This window comes from Leiobunum rupestre, chromosome 11, assembly GCF_980474605.1.
Source record: "Leiobunum rupestre chromosome 11, qqLeiRupe1.1.hap1, whole genome shotgun sequence".
Taxonomy (NCBI): Eukaryota; Metazoa; Arthropoda; class Arachnida; order Opiliones; family Sclerosomatidae; genus Leiobunum; species Leiobunum rupestre.
The window spans coordinates 14,329,993-14,351,793 of NC_143394.1; the positions used below are offsets into that span (position 1 = coordinate 14,329,993).

A 21,801-nucleotide genomic window follows, 5' to 3' on the forward strand; every position below is an offset into this window, starting at 1 on the left:
CTACAGCAGAGTTGTCAGATTTAAATCATGCTCACGTGGCATGAAGGGCCACCTGTTTTAAGGCATTAAAAGTCGCTAGATGACTTAGGCCAAAAGTGGTGCCTTGGTATTAACTTAACTGATTATTATTATTATTATTAATCATGTTTAAAAACACAATTTAAATAAAATGTTTTTAAAATCATTGATTGAATTGCATAGTGTATTTCAATGGATAAATAAAAAATGGCCAAAAACATTATTCTAAAACAATTCCAATAAAAATAAAATCTTAGCAAACTAAAAATTAACCCATACAAGTAAAGTATCAATCAAATAGCTTCAAAACGAACCATTAAATGTTTATTAAATCAATTAATTCATTAAAATCCGAAAAAATCAATTGATAATATAGTTTAAAGTTTAAATCAAAAAGTGCCAAACTTGAAATTAATGAATTAATTCCAGAAAGTTTGGACTAGTGTTGTAAGTCGGAAAATTTTCCGCTCGGAAAATTTTCCGGAAAATGACCGAGGCCTTTTTTCCTGAAATATTCCGTATTTTTCCGGAAAAATAAAAATGTTTTCATTCCATGATTAGTCGAATACATTGTTTGCATATTTAAATTAAGCGGCAATTTCACCTCATTTTTTCGAATCTGAAAGTAAAACTAAACCTCTAGACTAGTTTAAGCTGATTAACAATGTAACGCTATTAATGTTTTGTAGTATGTTTACTGATATTAGACATTTTATATCGATAAAAAGTTAAAAACATTAAAAACTCTTAAAAAGTAAATTATGTTTAAATTTTTTTTCCGATTTGCGGAAATTTTTCCGCATTTTATTTTTCCGGAAAATTAACAACACTAGTTTGGACACATCGTTTCTCAAAGATTTTTCCGGGCTAACTGCGAAAAATTAGCATGAAGTGGTCTGATACTAAGTCATTTCCGTCGTGTCCTATTTTTACGTACTTAAGGACGGCTGTCACGTCGCTTTTGTCATTTATTGTCGAGCTTCCAAAGACTGTTAGCGCTTCCGAAAGCGTCTGCTTTTCCGAACCTAAAAATAGACAATCATTTTAATCTTACGTATATATACGTAAATTTCGAACAACTTATCGTAAAATAGAACACAGAAACATAAAATGAAATTTTTGACCATCTATGTAACAGAACGCGTTGTCGATCGTTATAGACCCAGTAGCGGTGCTAAGGTTTTTTCACAGGTGGGCTAATTATTTTGTGGCCCTTAGCGGGAACCTTGGATTGACCATATTTCGCAAAAGTGGTAAAATCGAAAAAACCCAAAATTTTCCAGGAAGCGAGAAGAGCAAGTTCGTTTTATTGTTGCGGCTCTCGTCCCGTTTTCTGGACCCCCTACTGATCTTTGTATCTGACCTGGAGGGGACACGTGCATGCCTGGGAAATTTCCCTAAATTCCAATAAGCCCCTTTCTATTCAACTTTCTCTCAATTTCCGCTACCTTCCTCCCGAATCTATATGTTTATGGTCTACTACCTTTTTGAGTAAACAAATTGATTTTGAAAGATTTTTTCCAGAAAAACGTTTTTTGGTAATAAAACAAATTTCTAGAGATAATGAAAATTCATAAATTAAAATATGTGGCCTCTTAATTATGAATATGTGGCCCCTCTCAGAAATGCAGGGGTGCTAAAGCCCACTTCAGCCCACCCTTAGCGCCGCTACTGTATAGACCAGATCAGATAATTGAATTACCAATAAACTAAGTTAAAAATTCGTTAAAAGGAAACACACTTTTTACAGCAAAGCCTTTTCACGCTTTTGTTCCCTAAACACATCTTCCGATGCGATAGAAGTACACGTGACTTTTTTCCTTTCCCCCGCCTCTCGTGAAGAGGGTAAATGATGATCGCCTATCGTCTCAATATAGGCTTCGAGCTTAGGAAATATAGCGCCATCTGCCTTAATATCCGTCAACTAAATATGTGAAGAAATAGCAGATGAGTTTCGAATTTCGTTGTTTTTCGGTTGAACTTTCAGCTGTTGTGCAGATAGCTTTTAAAAATTCATTTAAAACTCGGTCGGTAGGGGGCGATACTTATGATCAAAATTTAAACTACGCACGAAGTCTATAGCCATTTTCACTAACAAGGAGACATCCCGAAGTCAAAATTTAGGCCAGAGATTCCAACAGTAGACTGGTTTCATCCTTTTTGGACTGATCAGTTCTGTGTAGGAACTCCGGCTATCCTCGGAAATCTGCTGATATCACATATAGGGCACTCTGAATGTTTATTATCTCTGCATGCTAGCTGTACTATTTCCTGTATAGAATTAAGAAATTAGGTTTAAACAATAATCAAAGTCGTAAGCTGATAATTCAATAGAAAAAAACTTACAAGGAGACATCCCGAAGTGTAACCCACCGATTTTGTTCAAACTCGGGGGATTGTTAGACCTTCATGTATCATGAAAAATCCTAAAGGGAATTTATTCAATGGGCAACCGTTTTGCCATGGAAACGAGAAATGTTTTTGGCAACACAAAATATTAAATTTTCCCAATGAAAATAACATGGGATTTTGACCTCAAATTGATCAAAAGTTGATCAACTTTGATGTTTTTTTATTAATTTTTATCAATTTTTTAAATTGTTGGCATTTTCGAAATTTTTAAATTTGTTCAAATTTTTCACAGGGGGGTCCTAGGAATCGGTCAGAATCCCATGTTATTTTCAATGGGAAAATTTCCATTTGTTGTTATCAAAAACATTTTTCGTTGCCATGGCAAAACGGTTGCCCATTGAATAAATTCCCTTTAGGATTTTTCAAGTTACACGAATGCCCCGAGTTTGAACAAAATCGGTGGGTTACACTTCGGGATGTCTCCTTGTAAGTATAAATAAAAACTATCTTGGTTCAACTAAGGAAGAAAAAAACTTGTAAAAAGTAATAATTTTCTTGGTTTTAACGTCTGCATACAAAGGTGGTAAGTTTCCGGGTTCAACCCCACTTGGACCGTACTTCATTTGCGTCCCCTTCTCGGCCCCTTTCTGCACCCCTGCAAAGTCTGACTCCCCCTCTCTTATTATGGTTTTGGTAATAGAATTTTAGGTATGAGTTCGAGTATAACAAATTATAAAGTTTCGAATCCTTACAAAGATACAAAGGGCTACTATGTCACACTGCGGCAGGTAATTTCATTCTCAGAGATGTAAAATTGCCCGTTGCTAAACGAAGAACAAAAACTTGAACAAAAAACAGAAGATCAAACATGTCTTGTTAGCCCCGCTCCCGAGCCGTCATTTCGAATAAAAAAGGTAAAGGCGTAGCGACGAAGACATTGTAGGCAATAAAAAGGCAAACACAACAAGATGTCAGCAGTGGAGTAGTCCTAAAATAAAAAGAACCGGGGCGCTATCTGGGTACGGCCAACTTCGATTTCGCGCGTAACCGAATTTGGCTGTACCGGCTGCTATAAAAGTAGGTCCAACTTCGATTTTTAGCGTGATCGAAGTTGGCCGTAACTAGGTAACGATTTGAAATTGTTATGGCATTTTTCTGCGGCCAAAATTTATCATAAATTCACACACCCTTTATTCGAGAAAAATGATTTACGAAATAGAAGCAAGGCGCGCCCTGGCAAGTGGAAAAAAAGAGCAGAGCGCACCCTGGCAAAATGGATAAACCAAGGCGGGGCGGGGCCCTGCCTTTTAAAAAAGCACCGGGGCGACGCCCTGCCCCGCTCTGGCCCGACTACACCACTGGATGTCAGGGACATTTGAGTACCCACAATCCCACCGATGTATTACACGTATTTTGGTTAGCGCCATTTTTTTAAAATAATTCATAGTGCGTCCGGGGATTGTGGGGTCCCGAAAATTGGTCAGAACTCCCACATAAAAATATTTTTTTTAATGCAACCGTAAACGTAGTTCGAAAATGATCAGCACTAATTAAACAGTGGCGTAGCTAGACTTTTTTCCAGCCGGGGTGGCCTCAGAGCTTGCTGTCCCTCTCTATATACTCACGATTTCAGTCTATCTCTATGAAAAATGCCACTGTAACTAGAAGTACAAAATTGCATAAAAAATCACTAAAATGGGCAAATGACCAACTTGTGGGCCCCCAATCTCGAAAAATTCATAACGAGCTACCAAGGGCTTGATATATCTTTTCGATTTAGATATTCTGGCCCTTCTAAGCCTAAATCCTGCTGAGTTATGTAGAATACGGCAATGGCAACCACTACTTTGTACGTAAAACAAGTACACACCAATCCCTTATGGGTACTGTCTGTGAAAAATAGTTAGTCAAGTTAGAAGACAACATAATTTCAGATGTGGTCCTCGACAAAACCATCTCGATGAACTTTGAAATTAACCTTGCAGCCCAGGGTACGATAAATTTTTAACCATAAGATATAAAACTAGACAGTCATACAGTAAGAAATAAATAAGTGCATTTAATTTTATTTTATTATTTCGTTTCGTTAATTTTATTTTTATTATATATTAAAATTTAAGTTGTTAAAAGTTCTCAACAACGCTAAACAAGTTTTATTTATTTAAATTTTATTGATTTATTTAAATAATTGTAACCATAAAAAATCAGTTATTTGAAATAATTACGCAGAATGGTTGTCATGCCCAAACAGATAAGTGCCTCTAAGGAGGACAATTAATGACGACCAGACAAAGAGTACGAATTAGGTCTAATGACGTTAGCCTGAAGCACACGAAAAATGTGAGGTCATTCTTCAATTTGGCTTCTGTAAACATTTAACGTAATAGATAAAACAGACACACTTATGTGGAACATAATAAAATAAATTGAGGTATTTGTTAAGCTCTATTCGTGAAAACTTATTTATGGCTAATGCAAATAAACCAAAGGAATTATTTTATGATTATATTTGTTAAAAAGGTCAACATGTACTTAAATAATATTGCGTCGGCTGAAAGCAAAATCCACTTCAAGACGACGATTGGCACTGGGCAACATTTTTTGTGAAAAATATGTGACCAAACTGGGTCTTGGGCTTTTGTTGACAAAGTTTTCTCCAGTTTTTGATATTTCATCAACATCCTTCTGAATACACAAAAATAAATTAATTCTTATTTCACATCTTTATTAATGCATTTTTGACATTTCCTAGTTGTAGGGATATTTTTGTAATTTTCTAATAGTGGAGAGTGTTAACGAAAATGAAAAGTGTCTTTGCGATGATCACCAACAAAGTAGGTCAAAATGTTGGCTTTGTGAAAAGGCTTTAATAGAAGGTGAACTAGCGCAGGCTTCGGTCTACAAAAAGCGGTTAAAGAAAGCAATGTATTATTTATGGTGCTACGCGGAAATGTTTGCGATTGAAATTTGGATCTCGAGCAGCTTTAGTTCCGACTTTGTTTTATAATTCAATATCTTCCAAAAAAAACCCCGCGAAGACCTTTATCTCAATTCCCTCGTACTAATTACTTATTTATATTCAACAAAGTCTTAAAATATTCAACTTCTAAACGCTAAGGGGTGAATGAAAGAATAATTTCCATTCCACAACCGACCAAATTTTCCCCTAGAGAAGTGAGGCCAAAAGTTTCCATTGTCTTTATAGAACAAATGAAACATTAAGAAGGCTCTGTCCTCTGGTCTTGGTTAGTTTAAGCGTACAAACTATATAACTAGCGTTATGACGACCAACCCTAAACTTCGCTGAATGTAATTATATAGTTTTAATATCATTTTCTTCAGAAGCGCAGTTATAAATATTTTTGGCCTTGGCAGGGTCGAAATAAAATGGCCCTGAGTCGAAACGTTAGGGGGTTGTTTAATTAGCAAACTCCTTTCCGCGTGGGAAATCATAATGAATCTTTAATGAGAAATGGCTATAAACTTTATAAGTACCAAGTTATATTTCCCCCCGACCTTTACAAGAAATTTCTTCACGTTTATTTCTATAGGATTTGATGCCGTAGATACCGTAATAAAGAAAAATAAGCTACACCACACCGTCGTTATCTCAGCGATTTTAGTCCAAGGCTCTTCTGGTTTTTCAGAACACGCGAGCGGCGAAACTTTTTAATCAGTATCCTTCTCAAGTACAGTTTTTGATGCTTCAATTGAACATTTTATCGTTAGAGGTCGCCACCGTCAATGGGCGTGTCGCTTAAATGCGTTCTCAATACATCCAGAGGTGTTAAAATCCATCATCCGTAGAGTTAGCTTCGGATCACGAGCATCGGACCGTGCCAAGTAAAGCTTTGCGTGGAGATACCGCACGACAATGAAAATGGGCAGCCTGGGGGAGAATTAATTTTTAAAATGAACAAGCAAAGATTAGGTTTTACCAGAAATGTGTAAGTTGATAGGAGTGAAATCATAATTCAAAATTTAACTTGGGTATTACGTGATTTGATTCTTCTTCAGTAACTTTTCTACCCAATCATAAAGACATATTAATAATTATTAAAAACAAAAGATCTGCTACTTGATGGTTTATTTTAATTAAAATCACTCGGGAGCTTTCGGACCGAGGTCCTTCTTCAGCCGCGTCTTACAATAAAAATAAACCATGAAGTAGCAGATCCTTTGTTTTTAATAATTATTAATTTAGTCAACCATGGTCATAAAAGAAAATATTTATAATAAAGACATATAATGAGAAATTGATAAGAACGATGCTTAAAGCGGGTAACATGAACAGTTTTGGGTAACTTATCTCGTAAGAGTTATATTATTAACTTCTAGTGCCACCTAATCTTCAATCTTGTTGTAAGAGTACTATTTTTAAATATCCAAAGGAATAACAGATAAAAATTTCAAAATATATAAAAACCGTGAAAAATATTAATTATTTTCGTGTTTTTACCTCTCCGAGGGGACAAAGTCCCCTAGGAGGGGTTATACAACGACCGTGTCTGTCTGTGGGTGGGTCTGTGGGTGGGTGGGTCTGTGGGTGGGTGGGTCTGTGGGTGGGTGGGTCTGTGGGTGGGTCTGTGGGTGGGTCTGTGGGTGTGTCTGTCTGTCAGGACTGCGAACGCGTTCGCATTTTCGGTGCCAAGTGTAATCACTGCGTACGCAGTTTCTCGAAGGGTTGGCAAAACCACCGTGTGACGGTGAGCGTTAACGGATGCATTTGCGGTTTGGTTTGGATGGTGTTTTTTCGCTCACCGTCGTGACGGTTTGGTGTATTACGGTTTTTGTAATGTTTATGCGTAGGTTGTGAGTGTTGAATTCGTTGTGTTTGTGTTCTGATGGATGTGCATGTTGAGTCTGTTGTGTTTATATGGGCGTTTTCTCTCCAACTTCTTCTTAATGACTTTGGGACGGACCGAGTGCTGAGTGTAATGCTACCACTCAACGTCCAATGGCAGGGTTTCCACCAGTTGTACACGGTTTTCGTCTTAGTATCAATTTGCGATCGCATCGGGCGGGATCTGAACCCGAGACCTCCTTGACAGGCGGACGTTCTACCACAGAACCACCGACACTTGTTACGCCTTATTGAAAATTAGACCTTCAGCTTTATCGGAAGCGTATTTAATAGAGTACGAAATTTTGGTTTAATTGAAATAGAATTGAAATTGAAATTATTGCATCGAAGAAATTCTACTTTAGCGTTTCTCTATTGATTAAAAATAAATGCGCCACCCAGGTTTCGAACCCAGACCATTCGGCTTGGCAGTCGAGCGCTCTACCACAGAACCACCGATAGCTCCTTAGATTCACTGAAATTAAGACAGGCATCGTAAGCATAATAGGTAATAAAGTCTTTTTTTATTAATGAATTTATGAAGGCCTAATCTGGTATTTTTTAAAGGTTAAATCTTGTTTTAGCGCAGTCAGCCGAGATTAGAGGGTTAAAGGGTAGACCCTGTGGGTGGTCCACTTTTTTAACGACCTATATATAGTTCTGTTAATTCAAAGGAGATAATTTAACGTTAATTGCTTTAAGAGCTGGCGGTTCGTCAAGTGGCTCTCTGTGCTTTGTTGATGGTAAGGTTTTTGCTTCTTGTAAATACATTTGGTGTGGATATTTGGATATCTACGATTTCTAACGCAGTCAATGATTTCTTGGGTGTGCGAGTCATTATATGATATTGGAAATTGGACGGCATTGGTCTTTTTCATGTGGTATGCGTCACAACGTCAACAGGAAGTGAACGAGTCGTCCACTACCAGATATCTACGGTATCTTCATCAAGGGCGAGTGTTGAAATAAAATGAGCGTTAAAGATGCGGCAAGTATTTCGTAAGAGAGTAATTCCAAAAAGCCTCTGTAGATATTTCTTTCATTAAAATTTGCTTCGTATTATATTTAACTGATAAACTTGTTCTGTAAAAGGGTTTAATTCAATTGTGCATTGTTATAGTACGTCTAACTTACTGTTGTAACTACTTAACTTATGATATTCTGAATAAATTAAAATTGGTCGTTTCGTCTCAATTATTTTAATTATAATTAAAATTTTATACCGGGCGGCATAGAAATGGGTTAATATTTTTAACAAATAACTCTAAATTGCGGAGATATATCTTTAAGGGTTATCTCGATAAATTAATACCACTAGGGACAATTCTTCCGAGGAGAGGTATATTTTGGCTTGCCAACTTGTTTTCTTTATGCTGAATGCTTTCTGAGTTGAACTTTTATTTATAAATTTTACATAAGACATTATAAAAGATTTGTCTTTTTTGCACTAAAATAGATTGCGTTCCTAGTAAAAGATATAAATTACCGCCGTCTACTATTAAACGTTTCTCGTTGTTCCGAAAAAACTTTTCTTAAAGGGGAACGGTCAAGCTTTAACCAGTTAGACAGCCCGTTAAAAACTAAAATGTATGGCGAAAACCGCATCAAAAAATTTTAAGTGGTTAATTTTTAATAAAATAAATAAATTTCGGGAAATTGAAAAGCGCGCGTCCGCCGCGACACCTTTTGACAAATCGGTGAGACAGAAAAACAACATAAAAGCGCGCGCTGCTGAAGACGCGAAAGATTTGTTTTGCACGCGTGGCGCGTTCCAGTTATACGAGACCTAAGCCTAAATTGCGCGATTTAAAAAGTTAGGACAGTTCACAAATCGCTCACTAAGGTGGCGGCGAAAATTCAAACCCAAATACTTGGCGTTATTTTGCGTTTTTCAAGACAAAATAAAGTACGTGTAAGTATATAGAACGTCTTGTTGATCTTTTGATATGCAAATAAGCCGATATTTGTAAAAGCTTGGCCGTTCTCCTTTAAGGATTCAAACTTAAACACTAAAATTGGAAAACAACCTGCCTTCCAACATCCATCAAGTTATAATTGTTAATGTAATTAAATGTGTATTTTGCAGGTAAAGAAGCAGTCGCCCTAGGTCCAGAACCGAAATTTACGGAACCAATACAAAATGTCACTGTGGCCATTGGAAGAGACGCCAGAATGCCGTGTGCCATCGACAACCTGGGTAAATATAAGGTAAGAGATCATTCTAATACTTTTTGGTGACCACTTAAAATACATGTTTTAGAGTTTCGGCGCCATCTAGTGGCAGTTGTTGTAAACTTTCGCTCAAAATTACCAATGGACCAAAAATGTAAGGGAACCCAGAGTTCCTGGTTTTTTTAAAAGGTAAATGGGTCTAAATCGGTAGGCTTACCAGTCAAGTCATGAAATGGAGAACTTTATTCTTTATATGATAGATCAATGAATTTCACATTTGTAGTTACAGGTTTAAAATAAGCAAGGAGATATTTTAGAAAAGAAGAGTAAAAGACAACGAAAGTTAAAATTTTTGTGCACATTTTAAATTTCGTATTCTTTTACTCTTCTTTCCTAAATTAATTTGCACAAGTAGCTAGAATTATTAAATTAATGAGTTATTGGCGCTAGTTACGTTAAGAAGCAATCGTAGCGAGTGTTATCAAACGATTTCTCGATTTCGTATCTACTCTCTATATGAAATCTACGAGAGTCACTCCAAGTTTGACCGAACTAAAAATTTGTGTACTTTTTCCGAAGGCAGCTGTTGGAATATTGGTCCAATAAACGCAAATCTCGAGTGTAATAAAGGCATATAAGGGAATAAAAAGAACCAATGGGAAACAGTTGACGAACTTTAAAATTATTACTAAACTCCGCCTACAATGACAGCGCCATCTAGTTTAGTTTAAATCGATTAAAACCGCTGCGAGAGCACAGTGTTGCTTTTCAGGTATTTTAGAGAATATTTTTATCGCGAGATATTCGCTTAGCTAGAATATTTTAAACCACCAGCGATTTTAGTCGTTCTTCTCCTAAAAATATTTCCAAAAATTCTTAAAGGACCTTCCAAAGTTTCGGAAACCCCTTAAACGCTCCAAGGATTTAGTATAGCTTAAGGTCATTCTATAGCGGGCAAAAAAGCTGGCCACCGCCGAAAATTGCTGGTATAGGACGACGCTAGCGTGGTTATAAGTTCATTTTAAAGTTTAATTGCTCCGTCGAACCTCTTATATAACGGGGGAACGGGACGGACGGGGGTGCCAAGGGTTTTAACCCTTAAACTTTATCGCTGACTAATACCTCATTCACGGTCCACTTAGCCTCGTTGAAAGCCCGTAAAGGATTTACTCGCGAAGGGACGGGAGGGTTGTGGCTTTATTCCGGAGAAGGACAGACTCAGTCTCGAGTCTATCGAGAAGGTATATGGAACGTTATACACCGTTATAGATGAAAGTCTTAAAATCCTCTTTGGACTTAGAGAGTGTTTGTCCGGCTAAATCTGGATCTATCCGGGTCCTTGGCTGGGAGGGGGCCCCTCACCGGGACCTCCTCGGTTCTCACCCGGAGTTAACCGGGTTTGCAATAACGGCGTAATATAATAGAGTGCGAACAACGGCCGGCCGCGATTTCGGAAATCGAGTATAGCTTATTACTTGAAGGGGATTTATAATCATTTCTCAGCCCCTTTCGGCCCGCTTCATTCCCTACATTTCTAACTAATTGCGAAAGGTAGTTGAACCGTAAGAGTGCCCTTTAACTTCTCCGTTGCCTCCGTCTCGTTTTAGTCGTATGCCCCCGAAAGATATCCCGAAACTAGCGACCGAAAACCCCAACTCGCGCGAGCCGCGTCCCTTACCAGAGCGTCCTCCTGAACGGACGCTATCACTTTCCTTCCCCGCCGTCAGCGTCACCGACTCGAAATTGTTTTAACCCGAATTGACGGAGCGAACTTGATAAGGAGGTTCAACAAGGGACGCCGACATCTTTAAAAAAGACGACTCTGAAGTCTGCTCGACTCAGCCTGATCCGGCCCGAACTCACCCGAGCTCGCCCGAGCTTGCCCGGTCACGTGTTTATATGTTTACGCTTTGAAAACTTAGAAAGGGACTAAGAAGTAGCGTCGGTTCGCGAAGAATATTTTCAGGCAGGACCGGGATCCGTCGTTCTTATTATATTTGTACGCTTTCCTCGGGGGTCCAGGAAATTAACCAAGCGTGGTGAGCCGCGCTGTGACAGATACGGCCGCGCTCGCGTCGCGTGATTCTTCCGAGATAGCCTTTCCCCCATAACGGCAAACCCCAACTGGGTTCTTTATGTAACGGGGGGTTCGTGGGATGATTAAGATGGTTGGGGAGCGGGGGATCGTGCGGGGGGGGGGCGCTTACTTGGCAATACGAGAGAGAGCCGGGGCTCGCCCTTTATCTCGTTTCCGGACTATATCTCTCCGGTCACGTGGTCTGCCGTCGTCATCGTCGTAACAGGATTTCAATGAGCTATTCTCCGATGGCGGCCAAATAGAAATTGTCGACTAAGGTAAATCGAGTTATGGAACCGGAGCGGAATGGGAGCGTCGGATTCTCCCCAACTCTAAAACCTTTCTCCATCTCATCCCGTCGCGATAGCTGTCTGCTGATCAGTATAATATCCGACTCGTTTTCGTTTTCTAAAGCCTTTATGTCCCATACTGCAGATAGGAAGTCGCCCGCGGGGTTAAAATCAGTTTCGAGTTGACTCAGAAACCCAGTTGGGTTTACTTACACAGCTGGCCTTTCTTCGTATTCATCGATATGTAATGTATATTTATTTAAATTAAAAATGATGGAAAGTGTTTCTCGATATCGCTGTAGGGATTATGTTTTGAAACGTGCCTGGTTTAAAATAAAATCAGTAATGTGTAAAAATGGATAGTAGATTTTAGAGGATCGGTAAAATGCCTGGTTTTTAGTCCCCGTAAACAAATCACACTACGGTAGTCGTCCAAGGTTATTTGAAAAAAAAAAAAAAAACAAGTATCGCTATAAGAGTGGACGATACTGTTCGAAAAAAAGAAAAAAGATAAACACAAAGTACATTTTTACGCCAAAAGGTATTTTTTCACGTTTTTATAGATTAAACATGATATACTAAATATCAGTTGATAGTTTTTATTGAATTAAAAAACCAAAATTAAAAATTACTAAAATATAAAGGGCAAAAATTACGTAACAATACCAACCGCATTAGATTGCCATTTTGAAATTTTAAGATCACGTGGTACAAACGACCTTGCAATACGCCCTCGGAGTCTCTCGAGCTGATTGATACGCGGGGAGAAATAAAATGCACTGTGGAAGGGCATCGAAAACCTGTCCTATTAATTTATTGTCCATGGTGTAAATATATCTCTTAACAAAAGTTTTTTAAATATTTCCTACGATAAAAGTATCTATTTAAGTCATTAAAATTAAACAAGGCAGTTTCAGAGGGGAATGACAAACCGAGGATCAAAATATATATATATATATATATATTTATTTATTTATAAATAATTTTTTTAAAATCTTTATTATCCTGCGAAGGGAATAATATTAATTATATAGGGTGAAAAATATATAAATATTTACTATCCTCTGAAGGGAATAACATTGTATATGGTGAAAAATATTTGTTTTTAGAAAAACGTTTCGAAAGAAAAGTAGAGCTTCCGAAATACCTTTTAATTCGTTCTTCTGAAAATATTTCATCGAAAAAATATGAATAGTAAAAAAGTAAAGATATTATAAACTTCTGATAAAAAAAAATAATAATAATAATAATAATAATCAGCTACGCTAATACCCAAGGCAAAACTAACTTCTTAACATAAAAAAATTAAAACTATATATTTTGGTAGTTTCAATCTATGTTGATTTAGTCGTTCAATTTATGTTAACTTTACTGCCGAATTTTATTTGTTCGAATAATCGTTTGTCCGTTTTTTCGAACATTAGGAATTGGTTGTTTTTTTTTTAAATATTGCTAATATAAGAAAATAGTAACATTACGTGAACCTAACCTAACCTAACCGAACCTAAATTATCCCCAACATTCAACGCAATTCCCACTTACTATATCGGCCCGTTGCCAGACTTGTCCTTAACGTAAAGAAAATTTTCGAAACATAAACAACGACCAACAAATTTAAAGTTAGTTGCCATTATCGATATTAATACGAATATGAAGTAAAATATACAATATATAGATATCGCAGCAATTAAGAAAAAACAACTTGAACAAACAACGATATTTACAATGTAGTTTTTTATTTTTTATTCTTGCACTAAAAAAAATCCGGACCAAAAAAAAAACAGCAATAAGAAATACTAATTAAGCGACAGAATTCGGACAAGTGATGCTACCGATTCGGACGAATGAAACAAACAAGTTGTCCAATTCGGACAATTGAAACATTTGTTATTTCGGCGGTTCGGACGAATGAAATTCGAACATTTGTTCCACCGTTCGGACGATTGAAGTTCGAACAAATGTACCTACAACCGTTTTACAGACCTCAATTATAATAATCGATCCTCCTTAGCTGATAAGAAATGATAATATCCAAAAGCAGCTATACTGCTACCCAATGCACCACCTGAGGCCGAAGTAATCTAGAGACCTTTAATGCCTTTTAAATCAGGTGACTGGGTTACGAAGCGTATTAGGGTAGTCGCCAGTCCTTCATGCTAAGCGAGTATACAGCTCCCTACACTCAATATAACGGTTAACCTCAGTTAAAATTTATGGAAAGGATAATCTGAAAAAACTCGCGGGAAAATCCCTTTAACCAGATATTGTAGGTGAAACCACAAATTTTCATTATTCCAGAATTAAAGTTTTAAAATATAAGAAAAAAAACCTATTGCCATAACGATTTCAAAGCTTTCGTTTATTTTATTTTATTTTAGTAACTTATAAAATAGACAATAATAAAACAAAGATAAAACCCGTGTAAAAAATTAAATATTATTATATTATATTAAGAGTAAATTGAGGAAAAACATGATAACATTTTTGCAAATGGACTCGCGAATATAAACGATTTTGTACGCTAAAGTATCGGATAAATAAAACTACGGGATGAATTTAAGTACTTTATCTCGTATACGCAACACGTCTCACCCGACCCCCAAAAAATCCTTTTATAGAGGGACCATAACTGGCCCCGTGCGTGCCATGGCCTAATGTAGCCGGCACGATTGAAGGGACGGTGGTAGATACATAAAGATCAGTATCTGCCGGTGGATCTTTATACTTGTACTACGAAATGAAAAATGACAGTCTTCGACGTCCAACAAGGACCGAAACAGCTATAAAAGCTTAAGTTTATATGTCTGTATTTTCGCTTGTAAAACCTTTATGTAAATTTTCCTCGTCGATATTATATATAGAATACAGGGTGCTGCGTGACGTGTTGGAATCATCCCGTGCTTGGCCGCATCACGCGGGTGTATTGCAAGTTTTGCTGTAAAACGGTATTACTGTACGAACGAAGCCAGTGGCACAGTGAAAAAAATTTCAACGCTCATTGTGGGGTAGAGATAGGCATCGAGACCGGGTTTTACCATTTACCACGGTAGTCGTGGGAATACCTGGGGAATAGGCGGTGATTAGATTGATCTTCATTCTCGTAAAACATGGGAAAAGGAATTTTTTTAATTCGCAAATAGTCCGGATTGGAATTTACATCTGGACGCTATACTTTGAATCGGGAATGAGAATGGAAGGTGATGGGTGGGAATTGTAAAATGTATGTCAAGAAATACGAATAGCTGGAAGATAAATATTTAAACCGAATTGGAATGGGAATATATATTTTTAAAAGGAAATGGCTGGAAATGAGAAAATGCATGTCGAATGGAATGGGAATGGTTGGAAGATAAATATTTCAACGGAAATGGAATGGAAATAGAAACGGGAAAGGCTGTAAATGAGAACGTGCACGCCAAATGGAATGGGAATGGTTGGAAAATAAATATTTCAACGGAAATGGAATGGAAATAGAAACGGGAAAGGCTGGAAATGAGAACGTGCATGCCAAATGGAATGGGAATGGTTGGAAAATAAATATTTCAACGGAAATGGAATGGAAATAGAAACGGGAAAGGCTGGAAATGAGAACGTGCATGCCAAATGGAATGGGAATGGTTGGAAGATAAATATTTCGACGGAAATGGAATGGAAATAGAAACGGGAAAGGCTGGAAATGAGATCGTGCGTGCCAAATGGAATGGGAATGGTTGGAAGATAAATATTTCAACGGAAATGGAATGGAAATAGAAACGGGAAAGGCTGTAAATGAGAACGTGCACGCCAAATGGAATGGGAATGGTTGGAAAATAAATATTTCGACGGAAATGGAATGGAAATAGAAACGGGAAAGGCTGGAAATGAGAACGTGCATGCCAAATGGAATGGGAATGGTTGGAAAATAAATATTTCAACGGAAATGGAATGGAAATAGAAACGGGAAAGGCTGGAAATGAGAACGTGCATGCCAAATGGAATGGGAATGGTTGGAAGATAAATATTTCGACGGAAATGGAATGGAAATAGAAACGGGAAAGGCTGGAAATGAGATCGTGCGTGCCAAATGGAATGGGAATGGTTGGAAGATAAATATATCGACGGAAATGGAATGGAAATAGAAACGGGAAAGGCTGGAAATGAGATCGTGCGTGCCAAATGGAATGGGAATGGTTGGAAGATAAATATTTCAACGGAAATGGAATGGAAATAGAAACGGGAAAGGCTGGAAATGAGATCGTGCGTGCCAAATGGAATGGGAATGGTTGGAAGATAAATATTTCGACGGAAATGGAATGGAAATAGAAACGGGAAAGGCTGGAAATGAGAACGTGCATGTCAAATGGAATGGGAATGGTTGGAAAATAAATATTTCAACGGAAATGGAATGGAAATAGAAACGGGAAAGGCTGGAAATGAGAACGTGCATGCCAAATGGAATGGGAATGGTTGGAAGATAAATATTTCGACGGAAATGGAATGGAAATAGAAACGGGAAAGGCTGGAAATGAGATCGTGCGTGCCAAATGGAATGGGAATGGTTGGAAGATAAATATTTCGACGGAAATGGAATGGAAATAGAAACGGGAAAGGCTGGAAATGAGATCGTGCGTGCCAAATGGAATGGGAATGGTTGGAAGATAAATATTTCAACGGAAATGGAATGGAAATAGAAACGGGGAAGGCTGGAAATGAGATCGTGCGTGCCAAATGGAATGGGAATGGTTTGAAGATAAATATTTCAACGGAAATGGAATGGAAATAGAAACGGGAAAGGCTGGAAATGAGATCGTGCGTGCCAAATGGAATGGGAATGGTTGGAAGATAAATATTTCGACGGAAATGGAATGGAAATAGAAACGGGAAAGGCTGGAAATGAGATCGTGCGTGCCAAATGGAATGGGAATGGTTGGAAGATAAATATTTCAACGGAAATGGAATGGAAATAGAAACGGGGAAGGCTGGAAATGAGAACGTGCGTGCCAAATGGAATGGGAATGGTTCGAAAATAAATATTTAAAAGGACATAATATTGTTTGAACGGGAATGGGCGGGAATGGTAAAATTCATGATTCAAATGCAGCTCTCTATTGTAGGCGTTGAGGGGACGTTCGGGCAAGTTCAGGGGGAAACGCATCACCCGGTACGTCTACAATATACAGTGATCGCTCTATAAAACTTAGATAGCGTGTACTCGCGGAGGCGATCTGTTGAAACGATGTACTACTATATAGACAGAGGCCCCATATTTTATGGTTTATCGACGAGAAAATAACTAAAAGAACTGGTAAGCGCTCCATAAAGGAGTTCGTGGAGTTCTTCAACGTCCAAAGAAATGGCGAAAAAATAAGAACAAGTTGGTTATAAACTAATTTTCACGTACGGCGAATTTTTAAAGTTACTAAGAATAAATTGAAATTAGGATTATTTACTTTTTACACAGTACGATGCACGTCTTTAATTCAGTAATAATTTCAAACGGCAGCGAAGACTGGTAAGTCTTAGACGTGCCTTACTTAATTTAGTGCGAGACTAGTCTCTAAAACTGTGCGATAATAAAATAAAATTGTTTCAGAAAAAAATAAATTTTGACGATGCGAAACTAATCTTTAATTGGTATGAAATGGGTGCGAAACTAATCTTAAGGTTTGGTGAAACTAGTCCTAAACTGTGGGGAGACTGATCTTAAACTGCTGACAAACCAATCTTGAACTGTTGCGAAAATAATCCTAAATGGGTGCCAAACTATATCAAAACTGGTTAAAAATTAAAGTTAGTGTGAAACTCGTTTTAATTATGGCCTGGAACTATTTTTAAACTTAATGCGAAACAAGTATAGCTTTGCTTAGCCTTGGGGCCAATAACGCAGCTTAAACCATTCTGGGTTTATAAGATCTTTTATCAGATTTATTTATGAAATATAAGAATATATAAATAATCAAAATCTAGTTTAACCCTATCATAACACGGACAATCCACAAGACGGCGCTCAACGTAAAAATAAAAAATAACACTGAATGACGATTAATGACCGAAAGCTTTCACGAAATACGTACAGGGGAAATCGGGCCCGTTTTGGTGCCGCTTTTGGCCATTGGGAGAAAAGAAAGGAGGCTACGAAATAACAGTTCTTGGCCGTAAAAGATTTTGGACCTGGTGCACCTTGGATACAACTGCGCCAAATATCTTTCTTCATCGTTATTTTAAAATGAATTGCATGGTAGAAAAGCCGTGCGCCTGCGCGTACCTTCCGAGATAAAATAGTTGGCGCGATGAAGTAGGCTCCCAAATGAACTCGATGAAAATAAATCTGCCAGACAATGCCTCGCGCCTAGAGCTCGAAAGAGTTTTGAAACATCTTTCCTGTTCTCGAGAACAGGAACATTCCGAGAATCAATCTTGGAGGCGGAATGGACACTGAGAAGAGAATCAGATGATGGAAAGCAGGATTTCGTTAAATAGAGACTCACAAGGAGACTACCCGAGGTGTAACACACCGATTTTGTTCAAACTCGGGGGTTAAGTAGGCCTTAATGAATTCCCAAAAGGAAAAGTTTCAACGGGCATTAGTTTTGCCATGGCAACCGAAAATGTTTTTGACTACACAAAATGGAAAATTCCTTACCGATAAAAAAATGGGATTGGGAAAAATTCTAAGGGTGCCCCCTTGGAAATATTTCCAAAAATTTAAAATGCAAAAACTAGAACAAATTTATCAAAATTGACGGAAAAAAAATTAAATTGATAAAATTTTCCAAGGGGGCACACCCTTAGAATTTTTCAAAATCCCAGGTTTTTTTCGGTAAGGAATTTTCCATTTTGTGTTGTCAAAAACATTTTCGGTTGCCATGGCAAAACTAATGCCCGTGGAAACTTTTATTTTTTGAAATTTTCATGATTCATTAAGGCCTACTTAACCCCCGAGTTTCAACCAAATCGGTGTGTTACACCTCGGGTAGTCTCCTTGTCAGTTTTATACCGAACGATCAGTGGCGTCATGGGCCGGTTGAGTGCATCCAAAATATTTTTAAAGTATCTCCTTCAATTTCGCGCAAAATCCTACATTCAAAAAATAAATAATATTATATAATTTTATAATTACTAAGGATAGTTAAGTTCACATATTTTTTTTTTCAAAAAAATAGAGCTTGGGGAAACGGATAAACCAACCGCCAAGATTTCAATTAATCATAAAAATTTGATTAACTGTTCATTTTTTTTATTACATTTGTTCGAATTTCATTGGTCCGAACGGTGGTACAAATGTCCGAATGATCATTTGTCCGAATGCCGGAAAACAGGATCGTACGTCCGAAAACGTATTTCATTTGCCCGAAAAATTTATCACAGCTTTTGTTGGTGATTTAGTCGTTCAATTTATGTTAACTTTACTGGCGAATTTCATTAGTTAGAATAATCGTTTGTCCGTTTTTTCGAACATTAGGAATTGTTTTTTTTAAATAATGTTAATATAAGAAAATAGTAACATTATCATGAACCTAACCTAACCTAAAATATCCACAACTTTCAACGCAATTCCCACTTACTAACAAACAACGATATTTACAATGTAGTTTTTTATTTTTTATTCTTGCACTAAAAAAAATCCGGACAAAACAAAAACAGCAATAAGAAATACTAATTTAGCGACAGAATTCGGACGAGTGATGCTACCGATTCGAACAATTGAAAAATTTGTTATTTCGGCGGTTCGGACGAATGAAATTCGATCATTTGTTCCACCGTTCGGACGATGGAAATTCGAACAAATGTACCTACCCCGTTTATTTATGGATATTATTCGCGACTATTATACAATTTAATATGCATCAAATAAGTTCTTATTTGGATAATTTTCGGATATGGATATAAAAGAAATGAACGGAAAATTTCCTATCCCAACGCCGAGCCCTACAAAAAATATATTTCTTATATTCCTCTAAGTGACGGAGCAAAACGTGCAACTTTCGATCCCAGGTTTTGCCACAGGGTGAAATCTCGGAACGACTATATCCGCGTAGAGTTTCAAAAGTCTCTCGCCCCACTGGCCAGTGGTGGGCATTTTTCACAATGCTTCACAACGAAGCGTACGCGAAGCATTTTTAGTTCTTCACTGCGCGAAGCGAAAGTACGGAAAGCGCTCGGTTTGATCACCAGATAGTGTTCAGAAATTGAGAACTGCTTCGTTAAATAAAACACATCTCGGTTACAGGCAAGATTTGTTCTTCCGCTAAAACAATTTGGGTTGCTCAAATAAAAAAACGTTGGGGGACCTCCATCCGTGTCATATATCTACTCGATCACCATCTACGACCTTTAAATCACTTCATAACCATATTTAATTAAGTTCACAAACATTATTCATAAAAAGTGAAGCAAGTTATTATTGGTACCAATACTATAGCGCATGATAGAGGCGTATTAGTTCAGTTACGCTTGATAAAATGATAAGGATTTGAGAATTAGGCGAAAAAAACCAATTACAGTTAAAATACAATTCAGTTTGAAAAAAGGCTACGTTAAAGACGTATATTTATGAAGAAAGAACAATTGTCAGAAATAATATAAAACACAATTTCTTAATTTTTTCCGACCTAATATCTTATTTATTCGTGTCAGAACTTCGGGACGAGGAACGTGGGGCTAAACTTTAAGTCTTAACACACTTGAAACAACAATCAACGAGATAAGCGTACGCAATAACTAGTTTTTAGTTATATATATATATATATATATATATATATCGAAGTGGGACTATTGCTATGGATGGAATGTCGTTAAGTGTTGTAGTTTGTTTGTTTGGCGTGGAAAAGCGACGACACGGTAGATGGAGCTGCGAAAAATAATTTTTATAAAATATATTATCGGCGACACCGGGATTTCAACCCAGATAGCTGCTGGCCGCGTAATTTCCATAAACCGACGCTTTTACCAAGCGAACCACGGCTTTCTCTCGAATCTGTACTCGGAACTTCTAGTCGTTTTTAGCGACGCGGGGCGATTTGGCTAGTTAAGTTGTCGCAATTGCCGTTCCTTTTTCCGCGTTATTTTACGTATATTACGGCGATTAAGGTCAAGTGAACCTCAAACTTCGCCTCCCTCCCCCCAACCCAGTGGATTACACGAAGGATGACATGGGCGTGGCGGGAAGTATGAATTACAGTGTGGGGCTACACAACTTTTACCGATGGCCAGTTTCAGGTCTGTCAGGTAGACAGGGGGCACAATTTCGACCCCCCTTTAATAACAATACGCACTCTTCGCCGTCAACTCTTTAACTTAGGATAGTACTTTTTATTTATGCAGTTGTTAATAATCCATAATAAATATCTGCTCTATGAAAATACCAATTTAATCACCGATATAATATAAAATTCGAGAAGGACATATCCTATTAATTTCTGTTCTGCAAAATTAAATTAATGGGTATTTTTTATGAATTTCCGAATTTGCATGACTTTTGGTGCCTAAACTACCCAAATTTTTAATATAAATTTCCTAAAAAAACACATTTGAATCCCAGTTTAAGAATAATAATAATTTAAAAGAATTATGTTCGTCGTGTTTTGCTTTGATACGTTCCGTCTATCTAACGATAGGAAATCACATGGCCACAACAGCTTTTGTATTGGGTTTCCCACCAGGGTATCCTGAGGGGGGGGGGGCGGTGGCCACTCTTTACCATAGGATGCAGGGGCGGATTAACCCTTTTGGCGCCTTTAGGCACAGAAATTGTTTTCGCCCCTAGGCATTGTCTAACGGGCTGGTCAACTAAGTAGTGGCAAGCCAAATACTTGGATCTTGGGTCTTTATCAGAGTTTAGGCACCCCTAGAAAAATTCCGCCCTAGGCACGTGTCTACTCTGCCCAATGGATAATTCACCCCCGATAAGATGGTAAATTATATATCAAACGATAGGAAATCACATGGTCTCAACAGCTTTTGTATTGGTTTGCCCAACTGCGTATCCTGAGGGTGGGCGGCATCCACTCTTTAACTTAGGATGGCAATTTATATATCAAACGATAGGACATCACATGGCCTCAATAGCC

General features: G+C 37.6%; 1 protein-coding gene across 1 annotated transcript in view; it reads left to right on the plus strand.

Moving 5' to 3' along the window:
* LOC149921398 (lachesin-like) overlaps window positions 1–21,801 on the plus strand; it is a 233,106-nt gene that overhangs the window by 55,687 nt on the left and 155,618 nt on the right. Inside the window, exon 2 of the mRNA XM_090162682.1 lies at window positions 9,300–9,421. Within this exon, the coding sequence (XP_090018808.1) occupies window positions 9,300–9,421 (122 nt within the window). The remainder of the gene's footprint in view (window positions 1–9,299; window positions 9,422–21,801) is intronic.